The sequence below is a fragment of the Penicillium hordei genome (assembly GCF_028827395.1).
Source record: "Penicillium hordei strain IBT 12815 chromosome Unknown utg000004l_segment0_segment0, whole genome shotgun sequence".
In the NCBI taxonomy this organism is placed as follows: Eukaryota; Fungi; Ascomycota; class Eurotiomycetes; order Eurotiales; family Aspergillaceae; genus Penicillium; species Penicillium hordei.
In genome coordinates, this window is record NW_026623145.1 from 3,804,321 (window position 1) to 3,831,417 (window position 27,097).

At 46.8% G+C, this 27,097-nt stretch overlaps 10 protein-coding genes across 10 annotated transcripts; 7 read left to right on the plus strand and 3 right to left on the minus strand.

Annotated features, from left to right (window-relative positions):
- Positions 1-1,050: 1,050 nt before the first annotated feature.
- Positions 1,051-1,812, plus strand: N7537_008602 (SDR family NAD(P)-dependent oxidoreductase; the record flags this gene model as incomplete). Its single annotated transcript, XM_056899656.1, has 1 exon — positions 1,051-1,812. The coding sequence occupies one exon, from the start codon at positions 1,051-1,053 to the stop codon at positions 1,810-1,812; it is 762 nt and encodes a 253-aa protein (XP_056751732.1).
- Positions 1,813-2,342: 530 nt separating this feature from the next.
- N7537_008603 (uncharacterized protein) lies at positions 2,343-4,019 on the plus strand (the record flags this gene model as incomplete). Its single annotated transcript, XM_056899657.1, has 6 exons — positions 2,343-2,370; positions 2,429-2,703; positions 2,780-3,052; positions 3,110-3,228; positions 3,280-3,664; positions 3,732-4,019. The coding sequence occupies 6 exons, from the start codon at positions 2,343-2,345 to the stop codon at positions 4,017-4,019; spliced, it is 1,368 nt and encodes a 455-aa protein (XP_056751733.1).
- Positions 4,020-4,520: 501 nt separating this feature from the next.
- N7537_008604 (alkene reductase) lies at positions 4,521-5,624 on the plus strand (the record flags this gene model as incomplete). Its single annotated transcript, XM_056899658.1, has 1 exon — positions 4,521-5,624. The coding sequence occupies one exon, from the start codon at positions 4,521-4,523 to the stop codon at positions 5,622-5,624; it is 1,104 nt and encodes a 367-aa protein (XP_056751734.1).
- Positions 5,625-5,978: 354 nt separating this feature from the next.
- On the plus strand, positions 5,979-7,491 carry N7537_008605 (uncharacterized protein; the record flags this gene model as incomplete). Its single annotated transcript, XM_056899659.1, has 2 exons — positions 5,979-6,012; positions 6,065-7,491. The coding sequence occupies 2 exons, from the start codon at positions 5,979-5,981 to the stop codon at positions 7,489-7,491; spliced, it is 1,461 nt and encodes a 486-aa protein (XP_056751735.1).
- Positions 7,492-10,398: 2,907 nt separating this feature from the next.
- Positions 10,399-11,610, minus strand: N7537_008606 (uncharacterized protein; the record flags this gene model as incomplete). The annotated part of the gene is made up of 1 exon (XM_056899660.1): positions 10,399-11,610. One exon carries the CDS (start codon positions 11,608-11,610, stop codon positions 10,399-10,401), a length of 1,212 nt encoding a protein of 403 aa, XP_056751736.1.
- Positions 11,611-12,448: 838 nt separating this feature from the next.
- On the plus strand, positions 12,449-13,568 carry N7537_008607 (zinc-binding alcohol dehydrogenase family protein; the record flags this gene model as incomplete). Its single annotated transcript, XM_056899661.1, has 2 exons — positions 12,449-12,714; positions 12,779-13,568. The coding sequence occupies 2 exons, from the start codon at positions 12,449-12,451 to the stop codon at positions 13,566-13,568; spliced, it is 1,056 nt and encodes a 351-aa protein (XP_056751737.1).
- Positions 13,569-14,989: 1,421 nt separating this feature from the next.
- On the minus strand, positions 14,990-16,045 carry N7537_008608 (Alpha/beta hydrolase fold-3; the record flags this gene model as incomplete). The annotated part of the gene is made up of 1 exon (XM_056899662.1): positions 14,990-16,045. The coding sequence occupies one exon, from the start codon at positions 16,043-16,045 to the stop codon at positions 14,990-14,992; it is 1,056 nt and encodes a 351-aa protein (XP_056751738.1).
- Positions 16,046-17,318: 1,273 nt separating this feature from the next.
- Positions 17,319-19,885, minus strand: N7537_008609 (potassium ion transporter; the record flags this gene model as incomplete). The annotated part of the gene is made up of 10 exons (XM_056899663.1): positions 17,319-17,535; positions 17,589-17,632; positions 17,681-18,395; positions 18,459-18,867; positions 18,931-18,978; positions 19,030-19,184; positions 19,246-19,423; positions 19,479-19,615; positions 19,679-19,799; positions 19,849-19,885. The coding sequence occupies 10 exons, from the start codon at positions 19,883-19,885 to the stop codon at positions 17,319-17,321; spliced, it is 2,061 nt and encodes a 686-aa protein (XP_056751739.1).
- A 970-nt stretch (positions 19,886-20,855) lies between these two features.
- On the plus strand, positions 20,856-21,158 carry N7537_008610 (RING finger domain protein; the record flags this gene model as incomplete). The annotated part of the gene is made up of 1 exon (XM_056899664.1): positions 20,856-21,158. The coding sequence occupies one exon, from the start codon at positions 20,856-20,858 to the stop codon at positions 21,156-21,158; it is 303 nt and encodes a 100-aa protein (XP_056751740.1).
- A 4,990-nt stretch (positions 21,159-26,148) lies between these two features.
- Positions 26,149-26,954, plus strand: N7537_008611 (uncharacterized protein; the record flags this gene model as incomplete). The annotated part of the gene is made up of 3 exons (XM_056899665.1): positions 26,149-26,266; positions 26,319-26,700; positions 26,753-26,954. The coding sequence occupies 3 exons, from the start codon at positions 26,149-26,151 to the stop codon at positions 26,952-26,954; spliced, it is 702 nt and encodes a 233-aa protein (XP_056751741.1).
- Between the last annotated feature and the right edge of the window lie 143 nt (positions 26,955-27,097).

Here is a 27,097-nt window from a genome sequence, read left to right on the forward strand (position 1 = left end):
CTAGGCTGGCCTAATATGCTTCATCTAGCTGCATGTGCCCCGTACCTATACCTGGTGTTGTATGACCCGCTAATGGCTTCTCCATGTGTGAATAACAAGTTTCTGCATCGGGCTTCGCGTGAGGGGTGGGTTTCATTCAAAAGAGGCTGTGTATCACAGCATGGCTCGATCGGGCAATGTAAGTTGTGGTTTGGAGGGAGCTAGTTGGAATTTAACATCAAAATCTCGGAATTGAGAGCCATCATATCAAGCCATGAATCATCTACAAACTAAGCTGGTATTTGGGTAATTGGGGTTTCAAAGGCCCACGATTAATTCTGATTGGAAGCTGTTAGCGGGGAATTGGAAGACCACCCACCCACTTTGGAGTCGGAAGCAGTAAACGATACAAACCGATGCTGATACTGGCTAATCTTGAGAAGCTCAAAGGGGTTTGAATTTCCTAATATGCCGTGCTAAATGGGGATCCAAATCTCTGGTGGATATCGGCGAGATTGCGCATCTCAGAAGCCCAAACGAGCTTAGTTTTGTGATTTGGAAAGTAGGGGTGGGACTCGAGGGAGAATCCATTGATATCCGTGCTTAACCAGGGGTATGTGCTAACTTGTTTGCCCTCTATAGGTTGACTAGGAGCTAATTTTACCAGGAGAACCCTGGTAGTGTCGGTTAAGGCGATGGTAGATAAATTACAAAGCGTCACGTTATCGAACCCTGATCGTCCATCCGTGGATGCAACCGGCCCCTTCGATCGTGCATCGTGGAGTCACAATATGCACCTACCGAGCTTCTGGTTCGATAATTGGCGGGGGCTTAGTTAATGTGGAGGAACCAACAAAGAATAGATCCAAGCTCCTTCTTGATTGGATTCCTCCAAAAAAGCAAACATTCAAATAGATACTAACCGATCAGTTCGTAGCATCCTACCAGATCCTTGATAATCGGCTACCCCCTCATATTGCCCTCTGTGGCCTCCCTCCACTCTCAGAAATACTTTTATCACAGCTTTCCAAATATTTCATTGAACATATACCAACCCCCAAACCAACCGTCATGGCACCCCGTTTGTTAAACAAGATATGCCTTATCACCGGTACAGGTGGCAGTATGGGACGTGCAGCAGCCCTCAAGTTTGCCCGAGAAGGTGCCAAAATCGTCGGCTGTGATATCAACGCCGTGAACGACACCGCAACTATCGAAGCTGTACGAGAGCTAGGTGGTGAAATGATATCTATGTCCTCATGTGATCTCACAAAACGTGAAAACTGCGAGCAACTTGTGAGCCTAGCCATCAGAACGTATGGACGTATCGATGTGCTGTACAACAACGCGGGAATGGCCCACATGAGTTGGCTCGATGACCGCAAGGATGACGATTGGTACAAAACAATTGACCAGGAGTTAAGTCTTGTCTACCTGCTGACTCGTGTCGCATGGCCACACCTGAAGGAGTCCGGTGCATCCATCATCAATGTTGGATCTGCCAGCGGCTGGATTGCAATTCGTCCAGTGCCTGGTATCGCTCACACAGCCGCGAAAGCCGGTGTTATTTCCATGACCCGCCAGTTGGCAATGGAAGGGCGTGCGCATGGTATCCGGGCCAATTCAATCTCACCAGGTCTTATTCAGACCTTGCAAACAGCACCTTTGCTTGAGGATGCAGAGTGGGCCTTAGATGTGATGCAAAAGATCATGATTGGACGCATCGGCCAGCCAGAGGAGATTGCCGCTGTGGCTAGCTTCCTTGCTTCAGATGAGAGCTCATATATCACTGCTGCAGATATTCGGGTGGATGGTGGTATGACAGCTTGGTAGTCGAGGGATGTACATACATATTTTGTCGAGCGGTGATTGAGATCAATGCATATGATATCGTGTTTGTCATCTTGTTGGCTATATCGGCACTTTCTGAGAGTTGGCCTGGAAGGCTTCTCCACTGTTCGCTGCGTCATCCCTACTGGGAAAGATGCTTGGAATACAGCCTATGTGTTATTACGTTGGCGACTCTGCTTTTTAGTTTCGCGGGCCTCTTCTAAGGTTTGGTTAGCTGAGCGGGCCCCGATCTCATAAACCTTATCACCGATATGTTCATGCCGGTTGCCGGTTTCGGGGGCCCCAGCGACCTCCCGACCTCGGGAGGTCACCTCCGCTGGGTCCGCCCGGAGCACGCCTGATTTGTAATCTAACCACCCTCCATCGACCCTGGACAAGATACTGATTTAGCTAATTTATTGTACGCTTATGAAAGGGATGTGCATATTATAAAAATTGCCTTTCTTAAGAATATGCACGCGCTTTGATCAAAGGCGATCGTTTAATTAATCTACGAATACTGTTCCATTTCGATGTCTACACACAATGAGCCAAATACAGGTAGGGCCGAGCTTCAAGGGAGTGGACATGACTCCATTGATTAACCTTGACTTTTCAGATACTGAATTCCTTTTTATTCCAATAAAAAATTCAAATGACCGCACAACGAAGCGTTTAGCCCGGTCGCATGCTGTAGCGCATGGTCTTCGGAGCAAAAGAAGGCTTCAGCAAAGTTCGGGCCATAATTTCCATGTTATACGCCCAGCAAACAATAAGAGCCATTCCGCGAGCACAGCAAAGAAAAATGAAGCTCTTATCGCACCACCAGCCTCCCTTGCTGTAGGCTTCTCCGATCCATTCCAAATGATGGCTGCAGAGTCCCCAATACTACGGGTATTGTTAAGAGGCAAGATTATGGAAACCACCCGGTGCCCGACAACGGCTCACGCAAATCTAAGATACAGACAAGTTTCAACCACCCACGGAGCCGGTATTCAGTGTTGCAGATGAGCTTGTGCTTCTAAACTTCCGCTCCGTCCTTCGGAAAGAACTAGATGATAACGCCCTTCTGAGCGCCGTCATGCTCACATTTCTGTTTACCGTCACAGCAGGCATGACCAGCAGGGAGTGTCTAGAATACCAAAACAAGGCTCTGAGCTCTATCCGTCAAAGAATGAGTTCTCCGGATAAGGCTGCTACGGAGTCTACAATAGGAGCCATTCTGCTACTTGCCGGTATAGAGGTTTGTCTAAGCTTTCCTTCGAATTTTGCCATAAAATCTAAAGCTTTCATCATCAAGGCCCGGCTTCGAATGCCACGTCAAGTCCAGCTTCATATGGGAGCAATACAACACATTCTTGACGTATGCCAAAGAAAGCGCGTCTATTTGAGCGACGATATCAAGCGTGCAATTTTCTGGTAAGTAACTTAGAGCATTTCCTGATAGCTAAGCCTTATACTGGTCGACAGGTCAGACTTGAATGGTTCGGTAATGACAGGCTCAAGCCGAATTGTTGACCACACAACATTTTCTGAGCTCCAATGGAAGAGGGATCCTTCCCATCCGGACTTCTTTACTCTTCCACCTGGATTCCAAAGTCGCTCTTATTTACTAGACCAGGATTTTGTTGAAATTCTCAAGGACATATTTGCATTGCAATGTATCCGAGATACAGAAATTCTCGATAAAGAGGAGGCAATGCCGATGGCACATATCGATAACCACCAAGCGTCCATCCAGTCGAGGCTAGTGAGTTTGCCAGTTTGCTCACCTATCTCGGAATGTTGCCACCAAGCGGCATATCTATGCTCGACTATGCTGCGCTGCAAAATATGGCGGACTTCAACCATCCCCGTAAGTAATCGCGCTGACCGCGTTTGTCCCCCAGTCGCTCATACTGGATATCGCTAACTCCAGCTAGTCTCACCTTTCGTTACAATTGCTCTGCAAGATACAATCAGCAATCAATAGTCCAGTGTGGGATGATTCGCTGGATTTGTTGGCTTGGCTCTTGCACATCGGAGGTGCTTTTGCTCCCGCAGGGTCTATACGACAGGGCTATGTGCAGTTGTTGCATTTGAACCACAGCAGATTAAGGTGGCTTTATACATCATGGGCAGAGCTGCTTCTCATTCTTAAGCAGTTCATATGGTCTGACGAAGCATTTTTGTCCCAGGTTCAAGCCTTTTGGGAAGAAAATTCACTCTAGACTAGCTCAATTGAGAAATTCCTTGAAAGCCCCATTTGCTCAATCAACTATTGGGCTTAAGCGGTCAAAGTGTTGAAATGTTGATTTCAAATCATACATATATAGTTAATTTCGGAACTGATGGCAGCCTTCTTCTATTTGTCACCGGTCAATTATGCCTAGGTGGCGCCGGATTACTTCCAGGCTGGAAGGGAGAAACTCTCCGGATATTGTGCCCCACCAACCTCATAATACAGAAGGATGATTGGACAAATGCTGAAAACTCTAACCGCAAATGGTCAAGCTCATTAGCCTTTCCCTAATAGGAAGTATCTTTTTTCCCTTTTGAGAAGTATCTCTCTACCCTACTCGTATAGAGCTCCTAACATTCATCCGATGAATACAGGTTATCTTTATTTGAAAGTCGAGTACAAATACCTGGCCTGCCGTGAACCAGGTTCACTATGGGTCAAATATTCTTAACCCTCCCACTGAAGAACACCTGCCTAAATATTCTTGACAATGCCTCAATCACGTCTTTTCAAGCCCCTCAAGATTGGTGACATGGAAGTGAAACATCGAATCGGAATGGCACCGCTCACTCGCTTCAGAGCAACTGAAGACCGAGTGCCAACACTCCTCATGAAGGAATACTACGGCCAACGCGCCGCTGTACCAGGCACCTTGATCATCGCCGAGGGAACATTTATATCAGCAATCTGCGGCGGTTTCCCGCACGCACCAGGGATTTGGCGCGAGGATCAAGTCGCTGCCTGGAAGATCGTCACCGATGAAGTTCATCGCAAGGGATGTTTCATATTCTGTCAACTATTCGCCATGGGCCGTGCAGCGGATGTAGATATAGCTCGGAAAGAAGGCATCGATATCGTAGCACCCAGTGCTATTCCCAAGGAAGAAGGCGCTGTGGTGCCCAGGGCCATGACTACCGACGAAGTCAAGCAGACAATCCAGGATTTTGTCGCCGCTTCGAAGAACGCTATTCAAGCCGGCTTTGATGGAGTTGAAATTCATGGCGCGAATGGATATTTGCTCGACCAATTCATCCAAGATGTCAGCAACAACCGTGACGATGAGTATGGTGGGAATGTGGAGAATAGATCTCGTCTCCTCGACGAAGTGATCAAAGCTGTTGCCCATGACATTGGTCCTGAACGTGTCGGGCTTCGGCTGAGCCCGTGGAGTACATTCCAGGGTATGAGAATGCAGAATCCCATCCCACAGTTCACAGACGTGATCAGCAAAGCCAGTCAGGCGGACATTGCATATCTTCACCTTGTGGAGTCGCGAATTTCTGGTCCCCAAGATTACGACGGCCATGACACTCTGGACTTTGCATACGATATATGGAACGGACCTTTTCTTATTGCTGGCGGGTATACATCGGATGAGGCCCGTAAGTTGGTGGACGAGAAGTATCCGGACAAGGGCATCATGGTTATCTTTGGACGGCACTTCATTTCCAATCCGGATCTCATATTTAGGATTAAGAAGGGTCTAGAGCTGAATGCGTACCAGAGAGACACATTTTATGTCTTCGAGTCGGCAGTGGGTTATTCGGATTACCCATTCAGCAAGGAGTATCTAGCAAGCGGGACAAACGTTTAGTATATTTGGGCTAAGTAGTTAGAGTACTTATATGAAATCTCAACTCCAATGAGTTTCATTGTATGGGTTAGGCGCTAAAGGGTTGTGGAATTGCAGAATAAATCACCTTCTTCTGACGAACATCATTTCGCAATCTCTAGTCTTGCTGACCCATACAGCCTTGATAGTCATTCATGAAATCTTTTATCGCGCCGCGATACGTTTCCGTCTTGCTTTGAAGGTCTTTCCAGCCCCCAAAATCTGTCGATGTCCCAAAATAGATTTAATATATTCGGAAGATAGTTATGCCGACATATTCCCCTATATTTTGACAGCATATGGTGCTCCTATGTTGTACATAGTCGTTGTATAGAAATGTCGCACCCCACAGAATTCATGAGACTTGCAAGTCAGTGAAATTCATTTCTTGAATTATGCCGGTGGCGCTAACCGGAACTTAGGCCCCAACGAACGCCGTACAATTAGTCGCGAAGATGTCGGCTACTACAACGCGCTCGTTATAGCCGCAGTTTATGAGATTGCGAGTGAAAATATAGACATCAATGCCGCCCAGTCATTCCTTGCACCTTTGAGACACTGCATCGAGAAGTACCCATACCTAAACGTGGTCGTCAAGGACAAGCACACCGATAAGTCAGCATACGAAGCGGTTTCTAGCATTGATCTCCACGATCATGTGTCTATAATCCACGATGATGAAGCCAGTAGCAATGGCGAGATAGCAACAATTCAAAAGATTCTACCGGCCATACTTGACCGGCCATGGCCTGCTGATATCCCACCTTGGCGAATCGTGGTCCTCCCTCTGGTGTCGCCGCAAGACTCCACAGTGACGCGATGCTTTATCGCATTTGCGTTCTCCCATGCCCTCGGCGACGGCATGGTCGGAGTTGCATTCCATCGCACCTTTCTAGATGCGTGGCGCCAGACTATGGGCGCGGAGGATAATGCATCTTTCTTAGTGACTCCGCCAAGTCAGACTCTTCCGGCACCCTTTGACACACCCGAAAGGCTTCCCATATCTTGGAAGTTTCTTCTTGAGCCATTGATAGCGGTTTACTTGCCAAAGTTTGTGGCCAGACTTCTTGGGCTCCGCGCATCTGCCAGCGTGCTAGATGCCGGTACTTGGATTGGGCCACCCATGTTCTTTGACCCGGCAGCCACCCTCCAGAGTAGAGTAAAACTCCTCGAGATTGAGGCTCCGCTGGTCCAAACGGCCTTGCAAACGTCAAGGAGCCACGGCACCAAGCTCACGGCAACGATGCATCAGATGATTGTTCGAGCGCTAAGCAGGGCCATCTCTAACCCCGAAGTAACCAATTTTGTCTCGGGAACGCCTGTCGATATGCGAGCGTCTATCGGGATGCCGGGTCTCACATGGGGCCTTTTCGTATCTGGTCATTACGAGGTACACCCACGAGTACCAAATGTGACGGAGCCTGCTTTGTCCGAGGAGATGTGGGCAGCCGCGAGTTCGATGACAAAAAATCTTGCTGCATGCGGTGCGAGGCTGCAGGACCAAGCAATCGGCCTGCTGAGATATGCCCCCAGCATCAGGAGTTGGACATTGGGTAAAATTGGACAGCAGCGGGACTCCTCGTACGAACTGAGCAATCTGCTTGCCTTCGATAACATGGGTGATGGTGCAGATCAAAAGTGCAAGGTCGTCAAGATGGTATTCTCGCAGCCTGGCAATGTTACTAGTGCACCGCTTGTTTTCAACATTATCAGTGTCAAAGGGGGTAGCTTGATGTGCACAGTGAGTTGGCAAGCTGGAGCCTTGGGTGTGCCGGTAGAGGAGGAAATGCCATTGGTCGATGAGATATGCTCATCAATTCGTGCTGACTTTGAAGCCTTGAGGGGTTGATATTACAGCCGGCCAACTGTCAGACCTTTTGTTCATATTCTCAGACTCGTATAGGATAAATGGTAATTGTGGATATTTCTGCCTCATGCTGATAGAGCCTCTGATCCTCCAGGACTGATCTCTCTTCCTTCCCCTCGCCAGCTTAGCCCAGTCCATGAAGTTATTTTCCTCTCGCCTTCTTTAGAGCCTCTGAGCCATTTGTTCTTATAGGCTACTTCGCTGTCACATGGACAGTATCGTTCTACGCGCAATTTCGACTTCACCGCGCCCTTACATGCATTATTCGACCTAGAAACTGACGAGCTTACCGTCTTACCAACACTTTTGGCCCCCCTCGTCATTAGCGTTTAACAACAATCTTATCACGGAAGTTGGTAAAAGACACTAGCAGCGTTTAGCGCTAGTCATGCCCAGGGTCGCCTTTGTTAATAAAGTTCGATCGGTAACTTCTAATGTAACACGCGCAAGGGGCGAGGAAGCACACAAAACAAGATTCAACGAACTTCCCATGCGTTTAGTTTCATCAGCATCTTTATACGTGAAAGCTGAGAAGAGGGGTATATGCGTGCATGGGCCATTTCGCTTGAGGCTGAGCTGTGCTCATCACCTACATCGGCATATGCCATGCTATGTGAACTGTCTCGCCGGTCTATATGGTGGTAATAGGGCGACAATATGACCCTAATCTCTCACAATCAAACGCCGTCCCCCCCTAAAAATTATCTTGTATCAAGAGACGCAACAAACTCATTAGAAGATCTTTTGCGCAATAACCATTTTACACATGACCATGCCCCGGAAGCAAATTTGTTGACCCTCGTGGAATCTTGCACACCTGGTGATGATTTGCATTTAGAGGGATCGGTTAGTATTGATGCCGAGAATGACACTGGATCTCAACCTAGCCAAGAGATGATCTCGCAATCACCCGCTCCAATAGATCCATCTGGTCTCCCGCTGCCTGTATCTAGACCATTATCAACCCAAAGTCCACGCCAAGAAGGTCGAATACCTGAACCAGCACGGCTTGTTCCTCATGCAATATGTGGGTTAGAGGAGAGACTGTCAATTTGGAGGAAGAAGCTGATTGATCAAAATGCTGATATTGAGAAGTGATGTATACATGAAGTAAGACCTAATACAAGATACTGACAGGCCATGTAGTAATTGTACTCCTTGACCCTTTACCGAAGATATCTGAGATGCATCAATACTGGGCGTCAACTGGTTCCCAGGAAGAGAACGAGGAGAACAATGACGATGGCCATGATGCGTCGTACCACTCCATGATTGAAGAGGAGCCACAACCTGTCAGGGATCAACGTTCGATTGCTAGGTCTTTGGACTGGATCATTGGCAGAGAAAGGTGAAAAAGCTCCAAATCCGACGCGGATTCTGAATTACTGCATACAGTTATCATTGAACAAATAGCCCCTCGCCAAGCGGCTTCAGTCGACCTAGGCTGCGTATTCCAAACATCGCAGTCGATGGCAAATTGGGAGGACAAACTCAGGGAAACTAAGTCAACAAAAAGCAGAGATCTGTGGTGCGCTTGAAATGCACGGGAGATCACTTAACCTGATCAATCCGATCTTTCGAATCATCAAACAAGATACTTTGACCCTTCTCAATCAGCTGCGACAGGTTCTTGACGAAATAGACATCGAAATTCTAGATGATACAAAGATGGAGGACAGATTGGGCTTATGGCGACAGATCATTAACTGTGCCCAGAGAGAGCTCCCAGAGCTGAGATCCTGGATAGAGCCTTCTATTGAGTTCCTCATCAACCTCCATCCTCTAAGCTCTCCCATGGAGATTGCATCCATGGGTTTAGAGGTTACACAAGATATCCAGGAGCTTTGTAAGAATATCGATCATATTATTGATTGACTCTAAAGAACATCAGCATCCTTGAATTTGCTATGTGAAGGAAATTAATCTATTGATTCTGGATTTGTCGATTAACGTATTCATTCAGCAGTTCTACTTGCGGGCTGTTCTTCTTCCAACAAGCTAAGCAATGTATACCTATTGTCGCTGAATATACAGCAACAGAGTCTTCATTCCCTACAACACCCGGGCAAGTAAGCTCAGCTATTGCGCGTGCTGTTCACAATGTGTCGCAAACCGGCAACGGAACGACTCTCCAAGTGCGAGCGGGGTGCATGGGGATCTGCGTGATGCAGAGCCATACGGGACGCATCTGCTCTAGAGATGTGAATGTGCTGGCAAAGTTGTTTCAGACACAAAGATCTGTCAGCAATGGGAGGGAATACGAGCACAGAATTTGTGCCCGATCCGCTCAATTTGATTATGATTGCCAATGAATTAAGGAGAAGATTGTATCCAATGGGCTGATTGATGTAAGCCTTTTTCTCTGGTTATTTCGATACTGCAATATACTTACTAATGGTACTGATGTAGAGATATATCGTGGTGGCCTTGATGTTCATTTGTATCCTAAGCCTATCTACATTCCCTGGATGGCGTGATGAAGTTGATGATAACAGATCAGAGAGACGAAACCATTCCCTTCTCAAATTTCATTGTCAATTTGTTTACTCACTGTGAGTGCCAGCTTGGGGATTGTGGCAGCACATCAACAGCAGTGCTACAGCGACAATGACCGAAATTCTCAATTATGGCGTCGTCTCGGGCCATGTGGGAACCGTGGCGATGGCATTGGGATGGCATTCTATAGGACTGCTTGCGATTGTCTGTATGGCGCTTTTCATGATGAGATTAGATTTCACTATAATTAGACAACCCGACGAAGATGAATAGTCTAGTACATCCAGTTGTTCCGCCTGCGGTTTAGCAGACTGAAGTGAATCCATTCCATCGAGATTTGAGACACTAGACAAAAAACTTTATAACTAGCTCAGTACAGCCGCATGCATTCATTCACTCCAGCAGATCTTCAACTAAACTTTGAACTCCACCATCCGTAGAAAGATGACCGTGAATAAGCGAAACAATTGCCCCCGAAAAGCCATGTATGAACCAGCACTCATGAATTTCAGTCCATTTAACCAGAATAGCTGCCCAGTGGGCGAGCACAATAAGGGCAGCTGGACTTTGAAGTGAAACCATATGATTGAAGTGGTCCGTGGTTTTGTTTAACCATGCGCTTATACCTTGCCACCCTCCTGATAAAAAATTGGACTCGTAGACGCTGTTACAGCATTGGACCAATGATGCAATGCCGAGGAGAATAGCCGGGGCATCTTGTTCATCATCTGGTTTACCAAATGTCTCGACCATGCGATAAGGAAGCATCTGAAGACGGTTGAGTAGCACAGTCGGTGCTGCGGTGGCACCTCGCGGGTTATTTGTACCCAAAGATGTTTGAAGATCATCACCCGTACTCTGCCCAATTTCTACAGAGTTCCCTAGCTGAGAAGATGCAAAATCTCGAACGTCGCATAGTAAAGACTGCAGCCAAGATATGGAAGTGGCAGGACTTAGGACATTCTCTTGATTCGCAGTGAATCCAGTCAAGGTCCATCGCGCACAGTTCATAATGCCCCTTACTTGAACTGCGGCCTTTTTCATTTGCTTATAAGTCTCGGTGGACACAGTGTTTGAATTATTGACCATAGTCTCGTTGAACCCGACGAAGAATTCGGAACGGAACATTGTCGCCCGTTCACAGTGCTTTTGCTGGGCTGTTGTCTCGTTTTCGAGCATGGCTGAATGGTGTGCAGAAATAGCCAGCAATCCGCACATTAGCCAACGCCATTGCAGAGCCAATGAAACAATGTATGTTCCCCAGTATTGTGACGCTGGTAGAGAACCCTCGACTTGAGGAAGTGTCAAACACGTTGTGATGATAAAATGATGGAAGTAGGTCAACGTCTCTAGGTCCACCACGAGAGAAAACTCAGAAAGTGGCATCGGCTGTACTACTGACGGCACTTCATCCACACCAGAGTCATTTCTGTTATGTCCACCCCCTTCATCTGAACCTTGTGATTCCGCGGCTCTTGCTATCGAGACCTCGAAATACTTGAGTTTTGTACCGCGAAAGAACGTCTGGAGCTTCACTAAGCGTGCGTGAGAGGCAAAATCATTTGGCCCACTAACATTGTGGACATCACTCCAGTGGCGTCTCATGCGTTTAGAGCTTGCGCAGAGATGCCCACACCCGGTCATGGTACAGGAGTACCCAGACACTACGGGAAGGGCATGAACCGGCGATGTACTTGGGCTAGGCAGTAAAAGATCACCCGGCTCAACGATGTCGAGTTGATGGATGGTGGACAGCAAACTCAGCCTTTCTTCTCGGTAAATTTTGTGGCGGAGCAAATGGCTCCCCAACGCATTTTTCTGAATAGCGTACTGGCAATCTCGACAGATCAACACTTTGTATTTCGCATCATACTGGAGTAGATCTCGTGGACCGAGCCGCATATTAAATAGCAACTCTTTCCAGGGTGGAGGGTGGAGGTTAGGATAGACGCTAAAAGATAACGCGGGGCCGAAAGGACATCCATGGATGTACTCAGGTATTCAGAACTCATTCTTGGGGTTCTATTAATAGAAACATTTCTTGGTCAAATTGAATAGTTTGTCAATCGGTGAGTCGGTGAGGTCTACGTAGAAATGGACCACTAAACAGCTGTCTCCATGGATTCTATCCAAATCTATCTGTTCTGAGTAAACTGACAATGCGGCATTAAGTCCGAAATCGGAGTTAAGGGTGGAACAGCATATATGGTTCTTGATGGGAACGGCACATGCGGTTCTGACATTTTTTATACTTGGTAATATTTACTACCTGCTAATTTGAAATCACTTCAGGTATGCGAAAGTACTTATAGTTTGGGGTGTTCTGCCCAATTTTGCTTTTTACATCAACTGTCTGCTCAAACAAAGCATCTTACAAGCACCATTTACCTTTCTCGTCTTTCTTCTAAGACAAATTTACCACCTCCCCAATTCTTCCATTGAAATGTCCACCCCTAAGAACCTAGCTGCATGGCTCATCAAAGCTGGCTCTCCCCTACAAGTGGGAGATGCTCCGCTCCCCACACCTGGTCCAGGAGAACTCGTCATTAAAAACGCCGCGATTGCTATCAACCCGCTCGACTGTCATATGCAAGACTCCGGTGTCTTCGTGCAGAAATGGCCCGCCATCTTCGGTTGCGATATCGCCGGTGAGGTGTATGAAGTGGGAAATGGCGTAGAACGCTTCAAGAAAGGGGATCGTGTAATTGGGTATGTTATTTGACAGCATATCGATATAATACCATTCTGACATAAATTAACCTCTCTTCAATAGACATGCCATCAATCTGACAAGTGGGCGCCCCCAGGATGGTGCATTTGCTCTTTACACGGTAATTCCTGCAAACAAAGCAGCCATACTCCCTGATGAAATACCGTTCACGGATGGCGTTGTGGTGCCATTCGCATTGGAGGCGGCTGTCTGCGTGCTTTCTCTCAAGGAGCCCGGTGTAGCCATGCCCGGTGTAGCTACACCGGCACTGGGCCTTCCATACCCCTCGCTGCAGGATGTGCCATCGTCTGGCAAGACACTCGTTATATATGGTGGCTCATCCTCTGTTGGCTCGATGACGACCCAGCTTGCCAAAGCGGCCGGACTACATGTCATCGCCATTTCCGGTGCACACAATCTCGACTTCAGCAAGCGATGCGGTGCAGCTCAAGTATTCAATCGCAATGATACTTCACTTGCCGACAAGGTTAGCGAAGCAGTTAGAGCGAGTGGTGGCGAATTCGTTGGCATCTTTGATGCTATAGCTACCCCCGAGACTTACGCTCACGACATCACCATTCTTACTCAGCTGGGCGGAGGACACCTTGCTTGCGTGCATCCACCTCCTCCTGCTACCGATCTCCCCACCAATGTCAATGCCGGTATGATATTTGCTGTCAATGATGTTGCGACGCCTGTCTGGGAGGAATATGTTACGCCTGCCTTGAAGTCTGGAAAGCTCCAGTGCTTCCCACCTCCGCTTGTCATTGGCAACGGCTTAGAGCATATACAATCTGCGTTAGAAAAGTCCAAGGCAGGAGTCAGTGCCACGAAGCTAGTGGTGGAGCTGTAACTAGTGCCCTCCCCTCCTTCCTTTCCCTTCCCTTCCTAGTCAGCACATTGTTGTTCTTGGCATGCTGGGCGAAATGTGTCTGATATGGTTCCATTATTCACGAGGAACAGTTTGAAGTCCCTTCGGCCATATTCATGTTAAGTGCTACAAGCAACAGTTTAAAAACTTTGGCCAAGACATAGGAATTCGTATCCGTCCTAAAACAAAGTTTCTAAATTCCAATACATTTGTGATATTATATTAAACCATCTGGACAACTTAATATTCAGGTTGTCCAATTACGATTTCGTGGAGTATAGAGGCCGTATGAGCGGCCGACTATTCCGCTTCCTTAGAAATCATTAACGCACCATAAACCTATAGGAACTCTTACTAGGGGTTAATATCTGAATTGAAGTGTACATTATTCCATAGTATCAAGGATATCCAAGTGGTGAATCTCCACGGCCAATAGGACCAAGTCTCCAGTGGTTGATAGGTACTGCGATAGGTTGTCTGGCTACTTCCAATTATTTCTAGTACAATCTCCAGGCAGCTGGACCCTCGAAGGCAAACTCCACCACTCTCGCAAGCCTTATTCTCAAAAACGGCGAGAAGATCAAATCGGTACAGACAGCAGTGGTTAATAAAAAAAAGGCGATAATAAGGAAAAGTCGACCAGTTCGATTGAGGTTATGGAGGCTGGGCTGAGGGTCAGTTCAAAATCACCCTAGTTTGATATTTTCTATTCATTCTTCTTTGGGCTATCTTCTTTGGGCTAGGTCTTAGCCTGCCAATGCCCGCTTCGAGTGCAGAAAAATAACATGACCAAAGGGTTCAATCCAAAAGAAATTCAAGTTTGATCCTTGATCAACCCGATCGTTGTTACATCTAGCTTATTGGGTTATTCCCCCATAGGATCAATTTATAATTATCACTGACGTAGGGCAGTTTTTGATTGTCCGATCTCATGCACAAGATCAAGATTCATCTTGTGCATACTCCATTGATCTGCACTATCCTGGGCAGTTATTCGCTAGTTCTACTTAGCTTCGAAAAAAGTTCAGGTTCCAATCCACATGCTTAGGCAAGGGTGGTATGTCCGATCTTAAAATAAGTGGGCCATGGACCTTCTGCGCATCATTTTGTGGCGCTCGGGGTATTTCAACATGAAGTCTGATTACCTTCCATATGTGGTATCATGGTACCATGGTTCTCATCATTGGCTTTCACAGTCTCCTGGCTACATATTTATAGCCCCGGCAAATGTGTCCGATGGTAAACCTGGCCCATATATTTACAGTAGTTCTGGAGTGCGTGTTAACCACTATCGTCTATATTCCAGAGCCTAAAAAGAGCTAATAATCTTACATAAACCTCGTGTTTTTCTCACTGGTCAAAGTGGACGGTTGTCGCGTATACGCAGTAGGTAGGTATGGTACCTAAAGAACCTGAGACTTTTTCAACCACTTATGTGCCTCCTCATAAATCCCCTGCGCAACCTCCTCCCTCTTCTTTCTACTATTACCACCCTTTTTCCGCGGCGACACATGGGTAAACCCATGCGGACAACCTCTCGCCAACGTCCACTTATACCTACCCACCTCAAAGTCCTCCTCCTGCTCAACCCCGATTCTATCCTCCAACCCAGCCAGTCCATGAATCATCTGCTGTGCCTCTAACCGGAGCATATCCCACTGCGCTCCAATCATATAAATCCACGGCGGTAGCTCATCCTTCCCCGCATACACTGGACTGAGCAGTGGATCCCTCCGATTCTGCCCTACACTCACATACCCCCAGTCCAGCCACCAGGAAGTCCTTTCGAGTGTATCATTCGGACCATTTTTGTACGGTCTCGAATCCAGCTTTTCATTGGGTGGGTGGCCAAAATCCACGATGGGGTAGTATATCACCGCTGCTTTGATCAGGCCTTTCAGACCGGGGAATTGCGAGGCAGACAGCGCGAGGTTGCCGCCTGCGCTGAAGCCACCGATGGCGATGCGGGTGTGGTCAATTGGGAGGGAGTCATCTGCTAGCACGCACTTGGCTACTTCGGCAACATCAAAGGTGGCTGTTGGGAATGGGTGGAGGGGCGCCTTGCGGTAGTTGAGGCTGACGACTAGCATCCCCGTGCGGTTGGCCCAGGCACTGCAGAAGGAGTCGTCGACGGTGGCATCGCACAGCGCGAAGCCGCCGCCGTGAACGTTCAGGTAGAGCGGGAGCAGTTGGCGCTGGGCGGGGTTGTAGGAGCGCGGGTAGAAGATGCGGGTTTCCAATGTCGGGCGGCAGGTGTAATGCTTGGTGAGGGTTGGTTGGGTGCCTGGTTGAGGGGGGTTGACGAGGCGGAGGTAGAGGAAGTAGAGGGCGGCAAGGGATTTGAGCAGCCAGAGTTGGAGGAAACAGTTTAGGCGGTGGGGGAGGGGTAATCTCTCTTTAGGGAGAGGAGGGATGGGTTTTTCCATCGCTATTTTGTCCTTGTCTGGATCCTTGATCATTGTTGGTGAAAGGAAGGATCGAGGTGTTGGCGGAGCAGGGTCAGTCGGGCGAGGGCTGTCATGAATGAATCTGTTGGGACTCAGAGAGGGTGACTAGTACGTGTTTGTCATAACATCAGTACCCGTGGACTATAATCACTCTGTTGCTCGAGTTTTTCATTTTATGAGCCCTGGCTCTTCTTCCACCGGTCTCAATTCAGCCTCGCGAAAAGGGAAATAAAATCGCCTCTTACTCCTCGTCCCCTTATTGCATATAGCGGAAATTAATGTGTTGAGAGTGGGTTTTGGCCCCAAAATTGACGGGGATTCAATCATGTCTGGTGTCCAGGTGGGATGTCAGCAATTAGCTCGGCCCCGGGGCCATGTCCACGAGAGTCGCCCCGAACCGTCCGGGCCGAAGTGGGCTGCAACCGTGGTCCATCAAAGAACTCCAGACGTTGACAAAAGAAATGTCTGTACTGTGACTCGAATAATTCAACATCATTGGATTCGGAATTAGAAGCAAGGCCCTCGCTAGATTCCCCTTTCTCCCAGGTACGTCTTATCATTACGACACGAGTTTGTATGCTGGGACGGTGCTGTGGTATTCATCCTGGCATTATTCATGGCTAGTATTCGGAAGTTAGAAATCTTCCTCCAGCACCTCGTCAAGCATATCACGAATGGCTTCTAGTGCTTTTGCCCTTTCCGCAATGCCTCTCTGAGCCCTGTTGACGGAGACGAGATCCGCATGCTCATTTCTAGCGTCCTTTACATGGCCATTAACCCACTTGAATAGCGTCTTGCCTTTCAATTCCCTTCTTTCCCCACGACTAGAAACTGTAGCACTCAAAGAAGTCGAAGTCGTAGTAACGGGGGTATGAGGTCGGGTAATCGGCCTACGGTCAGAAATTCGCATTCCGGAGGCCTGTTGGGCCAACCTATTCTAGGAGTCTTTCGTCATTTGAAGAGCCGATAAGTTTTATGAACTCATCGCGGGCAATGTTTTTCCTGGGAATCCGTATAATACACATGCTAGTTTATTTTTTATTTTTGTTTTTGCCAGTTTATTGAGCCATTCGGTTATCGCGCATAACATTAATTGGCTTAAAAATTTAGTTGAAGAATATTCAAACTCCACACTACAACATACATCCCTGGAATGTTGTGGACAACTTAACAACTTAAATCTCATCCAGTACTTGGTAGACTATTACAAGCTGCCCAATTAGGTGATATAAAAAAATCGAAGGCTTTATAATAATACGGAATTTGGAAAAAAAATTAATTTGAGTTAACGCTCGCTTCGAAATGCTTGAACCTCATCCCTTTGCCTCTCATCTTCTAAGCGCTCGCCTGGAAGAAGAATAGCACGATCAAGCTTATAAGGCAATCCACGATGACGACCTCTGAGCATAATCACACAAATAACGAGCTTGCTGAAAACTGTGAACTCCCCAGAAAGAGATGTTGAGACGGTCGGGTAGCCGAGACTGAGTCCCACGTTGCCGCTACAGAAGAGTTAGCTAGGTTTTGAAAGTCGTAACTTAAATGTGATACTCACTATGCTGAAACGACTTCGAATAACACGGAGAACACGGAGAAGGCCTAGAGTTGTTAGTTCTGCCATCACCAAATTGGTTACTGCCCACTCACTGGAATTGATGTATCCGCAATCTTGCCGGCTTCAGCAATGCAGATACAAAAGCATCCGAGGAAGATGTACCACAAGTCGAAGCTCAATTGGTTCTGGATATGGTTGAGGATGTACGATCGGCCATCACTTTCGTCCATACTGCTCTCAGAGCCATATATACCCAGTGTCTTTTCCTCATAGACATTGGAGGCTCTGATGCTAATTGCGATCGGAAAAATGGCAATATACATCATGACGACTAAGCTAAACTGTACGGCCGGGCTAACATCAGCCAAGTTAAAAGTCGCTGTTCCCGTATGGCGCGCTGATGCGGCTTGGAAAATAGCAGCAAGGACTCGTGGGCCGGGTGCTAGATTATTCACAGCCGGGTTATTCAAATCCAGCACGATGATGAGAAGGACATCAACCGAGTTCATAATGAACAGGATCCCGAAGAGTATCCACGTTGGCTTGCTCGGAAAGAGTAGGGTGTAGCATCGTCGAGGGTGATTGAGCAGAAAGCTAAGTGGATCTCTAAGTGATGATTTCTCTGGGCAAACCTTATACATGATCCAGATGATCATTCGGAGTAAGCATGGGTAGCAGGTATTACCGGCAAATGCAAGGAAACTCATAAGGAGCATCGGAAAGGTCGCATCTTGGAAGGAGATCATCGAGTCCGGTGTCAAGGTAAAACCAAGGTTGTCGATCATAGTTTGAGAAGAGTAAAAACCCCTTTCATTTCAGATAAAGGGAATAAGCTGTTCTGTTACCAACACGAATATGAGGTCTACTTACCACCAAACGCTACCCTGGCCACATTCAGCAAGATAGTCACGATATTTCTGATCAGCATGTAGAATCCATCCCACAAGAGATATCGCACCGAACAGATGCAGACCGCAGAAATATCCGGTGACGATCTTTAGCAAAAGCTTCAAGCTCCGGTATTCAATGCCCCCTAATCTTTCCCGGTCTTCAGCGGAAAGGTTGTGGAACTGAGAGTTCCGGCCGATCGTAGCCTGGGGCGACACTTTCGGTAGATCAAGTTGCTTCATGTTGTTCTGTGTCGCTATGTGGCCCTTTCCTTCGTAGCTAGGAAACTTTCCTGGAACAAATACGGAGGTGACCATCCGTTCGAGAGTGTGAGTACGTGAATGCAGGCTTCGGGTAGATTGGCGATAGCGTAGATTCTTCTCGGATTTTCCTTTTATTGGATTGTTCAGTTGCTATCTCAAGCTCAGGCATATCTGGCAAGCGGAGGACTCACCTTCATCTTCATCGTTAATTCTGTCATTGATTTCGGAAAAAGAGGCACCTGAAACCATTTGTTAGAAAGGGAAAAAAGCCAGGAGCTGATTGAATATACCTTTATCCCGCTTCCAAGGTGGTGGGATATACAGAGCGTTGTCGTTGCCGGCAGCCGGCTGATCGGGCTCTGCGAATCGAATAGATTGCTTTCCCGCAGCTAGGCTTGGGCCCAGAGCATCATCAGCTGTAGAATGCCTCGATTCCTGAGAAACTCTGATGTGTGTGTCAGTATCTATCTTGCGATGTTATTCTACTTTGTGGTGTTGAAGCCAACCTCGGCGACAATTTTCCAGCCCAAGCAGGACCTTTGGCCTCGGCCACATTCTCTATCGCCTGGTTTGTAGATCCATCGGTCGGAGCCTCGTGAACAGAGTTGTTCAGATCCCGGATATGTTTGAGTTGTGCCTCTGAATCCTGGCCTGGAAGGGTCTCCGGCTTCAACAGGTGTGGTGCTGCGTTTGGCAAGTTAGCCATCGATCAGGGGACCGGAGTGTTGGCGCTCCTCACCGATCGCTTGGAGATGCTTTTCAAACCATCTAACCCGAAAGATAACGACAACTATGTTGATGAAGCCCAGATTTCCCAGAATCGGAATGAGGTAGATGTAAACTTGTTGGTAGGTCTTCAACTCTTTCACGTCAACCCTTGACATGGCACTGCTTTAGCAGACTAGAAAGACGGGAGGGTGAGCAAAGGTGAGCACTCACGTATTTAGACCTGATTCCGTTGCGGCGCTAGCGCCGAAAAAATAAGCATCAATAGCCTTGAGGTTGCCATAAGGGTAGATGATAACCAGGCTCAGAATGCTGAGGGTGATAATCCACGCGTCTACCAGAAGCTGTTAGCAAGTGGAATATCATACAGACTATGTACGTACAATGCAGGGAGAGAAAATTTATCGGTGGCTTCCACATGGCGCAAAAATCGGGAACTTCTGTCAAGGGGGAAAGTATTCAAGGGCTCATGCGAAAATCAATATATAGCTCAAGCTTATCTGGACGTTGAAACAATTGCCGCATATAACATCTAGCGTGACCATCCAACTCTTCGTGTGAGCGACTTGATCGGGCAAATCACGTCGCGGGTTGAGCGCCACTGCCTGCGGCTTGAGGGTCATCTCCACCTCTTTCAGTGCCGGCTTGCAACTTCCTTCCAGCCATCCTTTCACAGCCTAGTGCTCACCTCAAATTTGTACAGCTATTCATGATGGCCCCAGGAAAATCCCGCATAATGTATATCACTACAGGAGTGAATAGTATATTAACCTTTTTTTTTTTCCCCGGAAACACGAGGCCGCCTCTCTTTTCTTTTTTTATATTTGACAACAGGAGATGCCGGATACTTCAAATAGTCCCACTACTTCTTCTGCCGTCATAGCTGTCATCTGTGTTGTGTTGGTCTCCGGGTTGTGGTATGAATTTACCAAAACGATCTACCAGTCCGTGTCGCTAAATACTCTCTCCTACATTAATAGTATCGCAGCATTTGCTCAATGGTTTTATCGCCATAGAGTACAATCAGGATCGTCTACACGGGATCATCCCGTATTGCCAATATCCAGGTTCATTCAGCCGCAGACAAGTGAGGTTCAAAAACAGCCTCAGCTGCTGCCGACCGAGGATGATCTTAATAAATACCTACCAATAACGGACTTTAAAACGTGGAAGGGTCAACAACTACGAGCTAGGCACTGTCTCGACCTTAAATCATCATATTATATAGGTCTTTGCTAATGGTTGAAAAAGAGCGAACTCAATCGAACCTGCGACCCAGGATGTCCTGGCCACTATCTCCACTTTCGATATTTCTACTCTTGCTCCCATCTCTCCAGCTGAAGATCCGGTGCATTTATCGCCATTGAAAGATGCTTTTGCTGAAACTCGAATGTCCGTTCCCAACGAATCACCAAAAAAGGAATCGCGCCTCGAGTCGTCCCAGCCGCCGGATATCAATAAAAAATATCCTCCAGCTGCGCAGCAAAAGACAACTCAGTCGGCCTCAGATGTCATGTTTTCGAACTATGTCTGCGCTATATGCTTGAGTATTATCGAAGATGGAGTTCAAGTGCGCGGCCTTCCCTGTGACCATGCTTTCCATGTTGATTGCGTGGACAAATGGCTACTCTGGCGCCGGCCATGCTGCCCAGTATGCAAGGCGTCCTACCAGAAAAACCTAGGAGAGGTGTAGAAGAATATCAAAAGAAGACTATCGTTCCCTACTTACGTATACATAAGCATTTCTTCTCCCTACGATTAGAGGGACATACCCCAGACTACCTTCTGGATGACATATGTGAACTTTTCCCATCATAGATTTTCAATATCAAGTCTTGCGTTTTGGAAATAACCTCTTGTACTTGTGCTCTAGTTCCGACCTTCTCAACACACCAGTCAACAAAGTTATCAAATCCTTGATCCGTATTTTCGGCATAATACTGCCATTGACGCCGAATGAAAAGGAAATTTTCATCGAGTATTCATCTCAAGTATTGTTCAATAATGATTAAACAACCCTCCTGTAACTAGGTAAAGGTAGCAGATGTTTAAAAAACACATATCGTCCAGATCACGTGCATTTACTATGAGTTCGCCAGATCAACACTAGAAACTGGTGACGCGCGCTGTTGCACGCTGCATGCCCTGAAACGCTCAATGAAGCGGAAAAACGAGCAGCCGAGAGGAGTGCATTACGTGCAATGTCAAGTACCAGACCAAAGAGAGCGAGACGTCGCATGAAATTGAACAGTGTCTGCCGCAGCGTCAAGAAAGGCGTAAGGCAAACATGATTTTTTGGTTGATGCCTAAGGCTAGTAACCCTAGTGAGAGGTCAGGGAGGCCTCCCTGGTGTGTAGTCACGTCCCAATCAGAAGGCCAGTCATACTACATAAAGCATATAAAAACAGTGTTCAATCCACCAATACTATCTTTTTATACCTCGTCCGTTCATAGTGATCACTACTACGGAGGATGGGTGCTTGACAGAGAGAAGGCGAGCTCTGACCAATAAGTCGACTGGCTTACCGGGCAATTGCCCCTTCTGCTTTGCTTGTTTACAGATGCTCTAGACACCCTAAAGACCATGCAGGACAATACCGAAGGTATCTTTGCGGTGTTATTTACACCTATATACTTTAATACTGTCAAGATATGGGGTCCAGGGTAAAGTAACTAAAATAGGTATAACTAGTGTGTTTGAAAGAGGGTTCAAGAAAGAATCTCTGTGTGTAAGTGGTGAAACTGATTTTGATCCATCCTGTGCCAATAGCATTGGGTCGCCAGGCTTTCAACGTGTTTTAAGAATAAATGAGAGGTGGCAGAATAATCAATAGGCCAAGACAAAGATATCGGTTGGGTGGTAAAGAATAAAACAAAATAACCCGGAGTGCAGAGGAGATTTTGCATACGGCTACAACATACAGCATATCCCAGGGGAACGAACAGCATCATAAGAACTGTTCGCGGCCCCGGCACTCCCAAAGGTGAGATTTTTTAAAGTCTGCTATTGCCCATCTCTCCATCCACTGGCATTTTACAATATCCTGCGCAGTTGGCCGCTTTTCCGGCTCAAAAGACAGCATCGACCCCAACATATTCATAACAGCTGCTTTCTCTTCTACGTCAAAACCTGGGATTCCAGCCTATTGTCGTGGGAGTTGAATATGCTTTTCAAAGCGGTCTTCCCAAGACCTCACCTGTAGACCTTGATTTGGTTTTCCACTTTCATCGAAATATTTGTGGCGCGCCGCCCATTTCTCCCACCACCGTAGGGGTAAGTTTCCTCAAGTATCAACCTGCTCGGCTGTGATATCGTCCGGCGTGGCAAGTATATCCTCAAATAAGTGGCGCTGGCCGAGGATTATCCATATGGAACATGCGAGTGTCTAAATATCAGCTGGAAAAGAAAGGCTATATTCTGGCTCAAATCGAGCTTTAGGAGGCATAAAGGACATAGGGGCGTGCGAGCTATATCGGTACTCTATAGAGGGTCAGTATGCCTCTCCAAAATCACTGAGCAGGAGTCTAGATTCTGGAAGGGAAAATTCCTCTGAAGCTTTTCCAAGCCAGATAGGAGGGACGACGCTAGACGGAACACTAGACTCAAGGGGCTGACCATCGAAACGAATAACTAGTTCTAACGTGGGCGAACCGTATTTTTCGTATAACTCTTCAATTGAGAGCTGATCGAAAATCGAAATCGGCTGGGAGATATAAAAGGATATTGCCAATGTGAAGGTCTGATATAGTTATTGTATAAGCATATGGTTATAAAGCTATAAAGAATGGTGACTAACCTCTATGAATAACTCCTTTACTATAGATATATTTAACGGCTAGCAAAAGTTGCACAATAAGCGAGCGAGCGGTCATGGCCTGAAAGATGCGTTTGTATGACCCTTCCTTCGCACTAGAGACACTATACATTGCTAGGGTTGTCATATAGCAAGGGTGAGTGCTATTAGGGCCATGGAGGGCCACGTATGTATTAGACTGGTAGTCCCGGTAGAGCCAAGTGGTTGAATAGGCTCCGTAGCCTAGCTTGTGGGCGACTCGGTATTGGGATTGAAGAATATCACCTATCAGAATAGGGTGATATCCACCAGGCTGGTACTTTTCAAGTCTTTCGACTTCTTCTATCGGTATATATTTGAAGGGGAGTGGACCAGAGTCAGCACTAGACGAGAAGTTCTTAGGAGCCATAAATGACTTGCATGCGAGTCCACCAACAGAATTTTTCCAAGAACAAGGATAGCAGAGCAACGAGGAAGATGCTGGGTGAATGAACACCTGGTATACAGAGCTTTGTTGACGAGCCCAAAGTGAATTTCGTGACCTGATCACGAAGGCCATTACCGGACGACTTAAGTTAAGTAAATGATTAGGCGGTCAAAATCTGATTAATTATGCCCGCCACAAGGTCATCATTTGAAAAGGACAGTGTCCTGTAGCTCAACGTATTGGTTGCTTGGTAGGTGATAAGTTAACGTCTAGAGCGCACAAGATGTTGTCTTGGTCAGTCTCTGTAGCGACCGCGCGGACGAGGTGGCTACGGAATGTTTCAGATTCCAGCGGAGCAACGCCACCAAGCCACAATTCCCAATGGACACAACTTCTACGGAGTACTGGATGACCCAAAAATCACTGGAGAGGAGAATTCGGGAAACTATACATCCAAAAAGTTTGTATCAAGCCCCTATTATTAGCCAATTAACTACAAAAAACACATGAAATTGACTTTGGAAGTGACTCGGAAAATATTATCACCCCCCCCCCCCCCCCCCCGGATCGGACATTGGTGAAAATCATCGCCGGCTGGAGTCAGCGCTTTGGGATGACTCGTGCGATTACGCAGCAGATTACATTATTTATCTATACACAGGTGCCACATTCGGAACTATCAAAATCTCCGTCTATCTCTTTGGACTCAACAACGATTATGTCTCAAAGCAACCGTGCATTCCAATTCGAAGGCAGCGACAATGATTACATAGCCTTCCTTAAGAGTCGGCTTTAGCTGCCTTGGGCCAAGGGACTAGCCAGGCTTCTTCTATTGCCGACGCGATTTCGCTGTGTGATGCTCCAGCGACCACATCATCGGATTCTCAGACGAGTGCTTCTACGACTGCATTAGCGGACTCTCAACATAGCAATTTAGCTGCTTGTTTTATTAAAGTGATCGCCGGCAACGACTTAAAGTATATTAACCTTATGAATATTAGTAAACACATGCTCATTTATATAACTACCCTAGTTGATATTCATAATAGCTCGGGCTATAGCATTCTACTCGTTTCTCCGATATACAAAAACTACTTGAATAACACCCCCCTAGACTTCAATCCTATCATATATGCAAACAGCGAACCTATGTAGATTTCAATCTACTCATATATATATATAATGACCTAGTGGTAAATTTTTATCACCTTTAACCAAGTATTTCTAGTGGCGTAGATAATTCATGATCCGAGGTAGGGAAAGAAATAGAAGCAGTATACAAGCCGATAGGTAGACTGACCAGAATAAAACCAGTTATGGAAGTTATATACAAGAAGGAAAAGACGAAAGAGGAAAGAGCAGGGCAAGAGCTAGCCGCTAAGTCCAAAGAAAATCATGGCAGAGTAGGAGAAAGGCCCCGGGGCTTGCATATATGTATTTTTCTTAAGATGGATATAATTTTAGAGCGAGTTGCCCCCTATCATCTTAAGGGTGAAAGTTGTCACCCCGTTCTCACCTCTCTTGCCCTAGTCTCAGGACTTCTTACCTATATCACCTGTACTCACCCTAGAGTGCCGCTTAGGTGCTGAGGGCTACGTTAGTATTGACTGTGCAGAATATGTGGCTTGCAGAATATGTGGCTTAAGTACGGCTGAGCGGGTGGGAGGCCCTGTTTTCCACACCCTATGATCGCATGTACTAGATTTATTATGAAAAGAAAAATTTTAGAGTATAATCCGTTAAGGATCAATTAGGTCATCGGAGATATGCGAGTGGGGTGAGAATGGGGCACATGCACAACAGATAGGGTGAGAATCAGGGGTGAGAACCACTCAAGCTGCGAGACACACTGCACTGACCTGTTCCACGCCAAGGCGGCGCTTACCCGACTACTAGCTACATACAAGTCTATTACTCTACACAGTTAATCCTCGGGGGTGATTGAATAATAGGTGGTAAGAAAATCTGTCTGATAGCGAGTGTGGGTAATAAGAGGTAAGAGCAAATTATGAACGAATTAAGAACGGGGTAAAAGGGCTGATACGAGATTTAATATATAAACCGGGGCGGACAAAGCGGAAATACTACGTTCCATATAGGCCGTATATAACTCATATTAGATTTAACCTGATTGGTTCATTTCCTCGTCCTACCTAACCAAAAATATCGTGGACCAGTTAGGATGCGGGAAAAATTACAGCCAATTTTACCACTAGACCATAACAAAAAGCCTCGATTCCTGTTTAAGGCCTAGCGGAGGGGCATATCCCGGTCTGAGACATGAAGATGTTTCTACCATGTAGGTTACATACAGGGATACCCATGCTCATTGACTTGGGGGCCATGGGAGATGGATGACGGAAGAGGAGTTATGGGAGAGGGGCCATATAAAATCGTCATTTCCCAGTCTCATTTTTTCCTGGTTCATTTCTTACTTGATTCTCACCCTAATAAACTTCATAATGAGTGAATTACCTGACTACGTGCTTGATCCTGATGCTGTCCTTAAAGACATCAGTGCAGCCTGGCGCCATGGCAATGCTCCGGATTACTCCAAGACAAGAGCCTTTTATGAAAAAAGTACCTCCCTCCTGTTCCTAATCACCCGAATTCTATTACTTACATCATACAGCTAAGACAAAGACCCACGAACCCGGCAGTCTCCCTTTCCTAGTTGAAAATCTCGTGAAGAACTGGGAAATCGAAGCCTCCTTCAAGACAAATCTATCCGAATGGCGTACCATAGATCACGACGTATACACAGTTTCCGTGAATGGTGGTGAACGACGAACAGGTCACCATATGTTAGAAGTGGGGACTTATAATGCTCTCCTGACCGCGAGCCAGTATTATGATCCTGCACACAACACTTTCAACGATTCGCACAAGTCATTTAAGCGGATGATGCCAACGTTTGCTTGGGAGGTACTTGAAGTATACTCTGGTCCTCCCGTTGTTGCCTTTCGGTGGAGACATTGGGGCGAGATGAAGAATGATTACGTGGGATACAACAGGTATCTGGTCACTACTATCCATGATGATTAAGTTTTATGCTTACAATCCTAGCTCCGGTGAAAAGGTCAAGATTCAAGCGCACGGTGGCCCGATTGATATTGAAGGACTTACAGTGGCCAAGGTCAATGATAAACTACAGGTGCAGACTCTTGATATCTGGTATGACCCTATGGCAATGTTTCGCCAAATTAGCAAAGAGTGCCAGATTAGCAGCGAGAGCAGTAGTAGCGGGTGTCCGTTTGTGCAGGGTTAGCAACTTGCCCAAATGTGACCAGTTATAGGAATTCCACTGTAATTGAGCTATGAAGGGTCATGGAAAACGCCGATGTATAAGCGATACGCTAGCTGCCACGTATTGTTCCCGTCTTCCTAGTTTCTACAGATGCACGGATAATC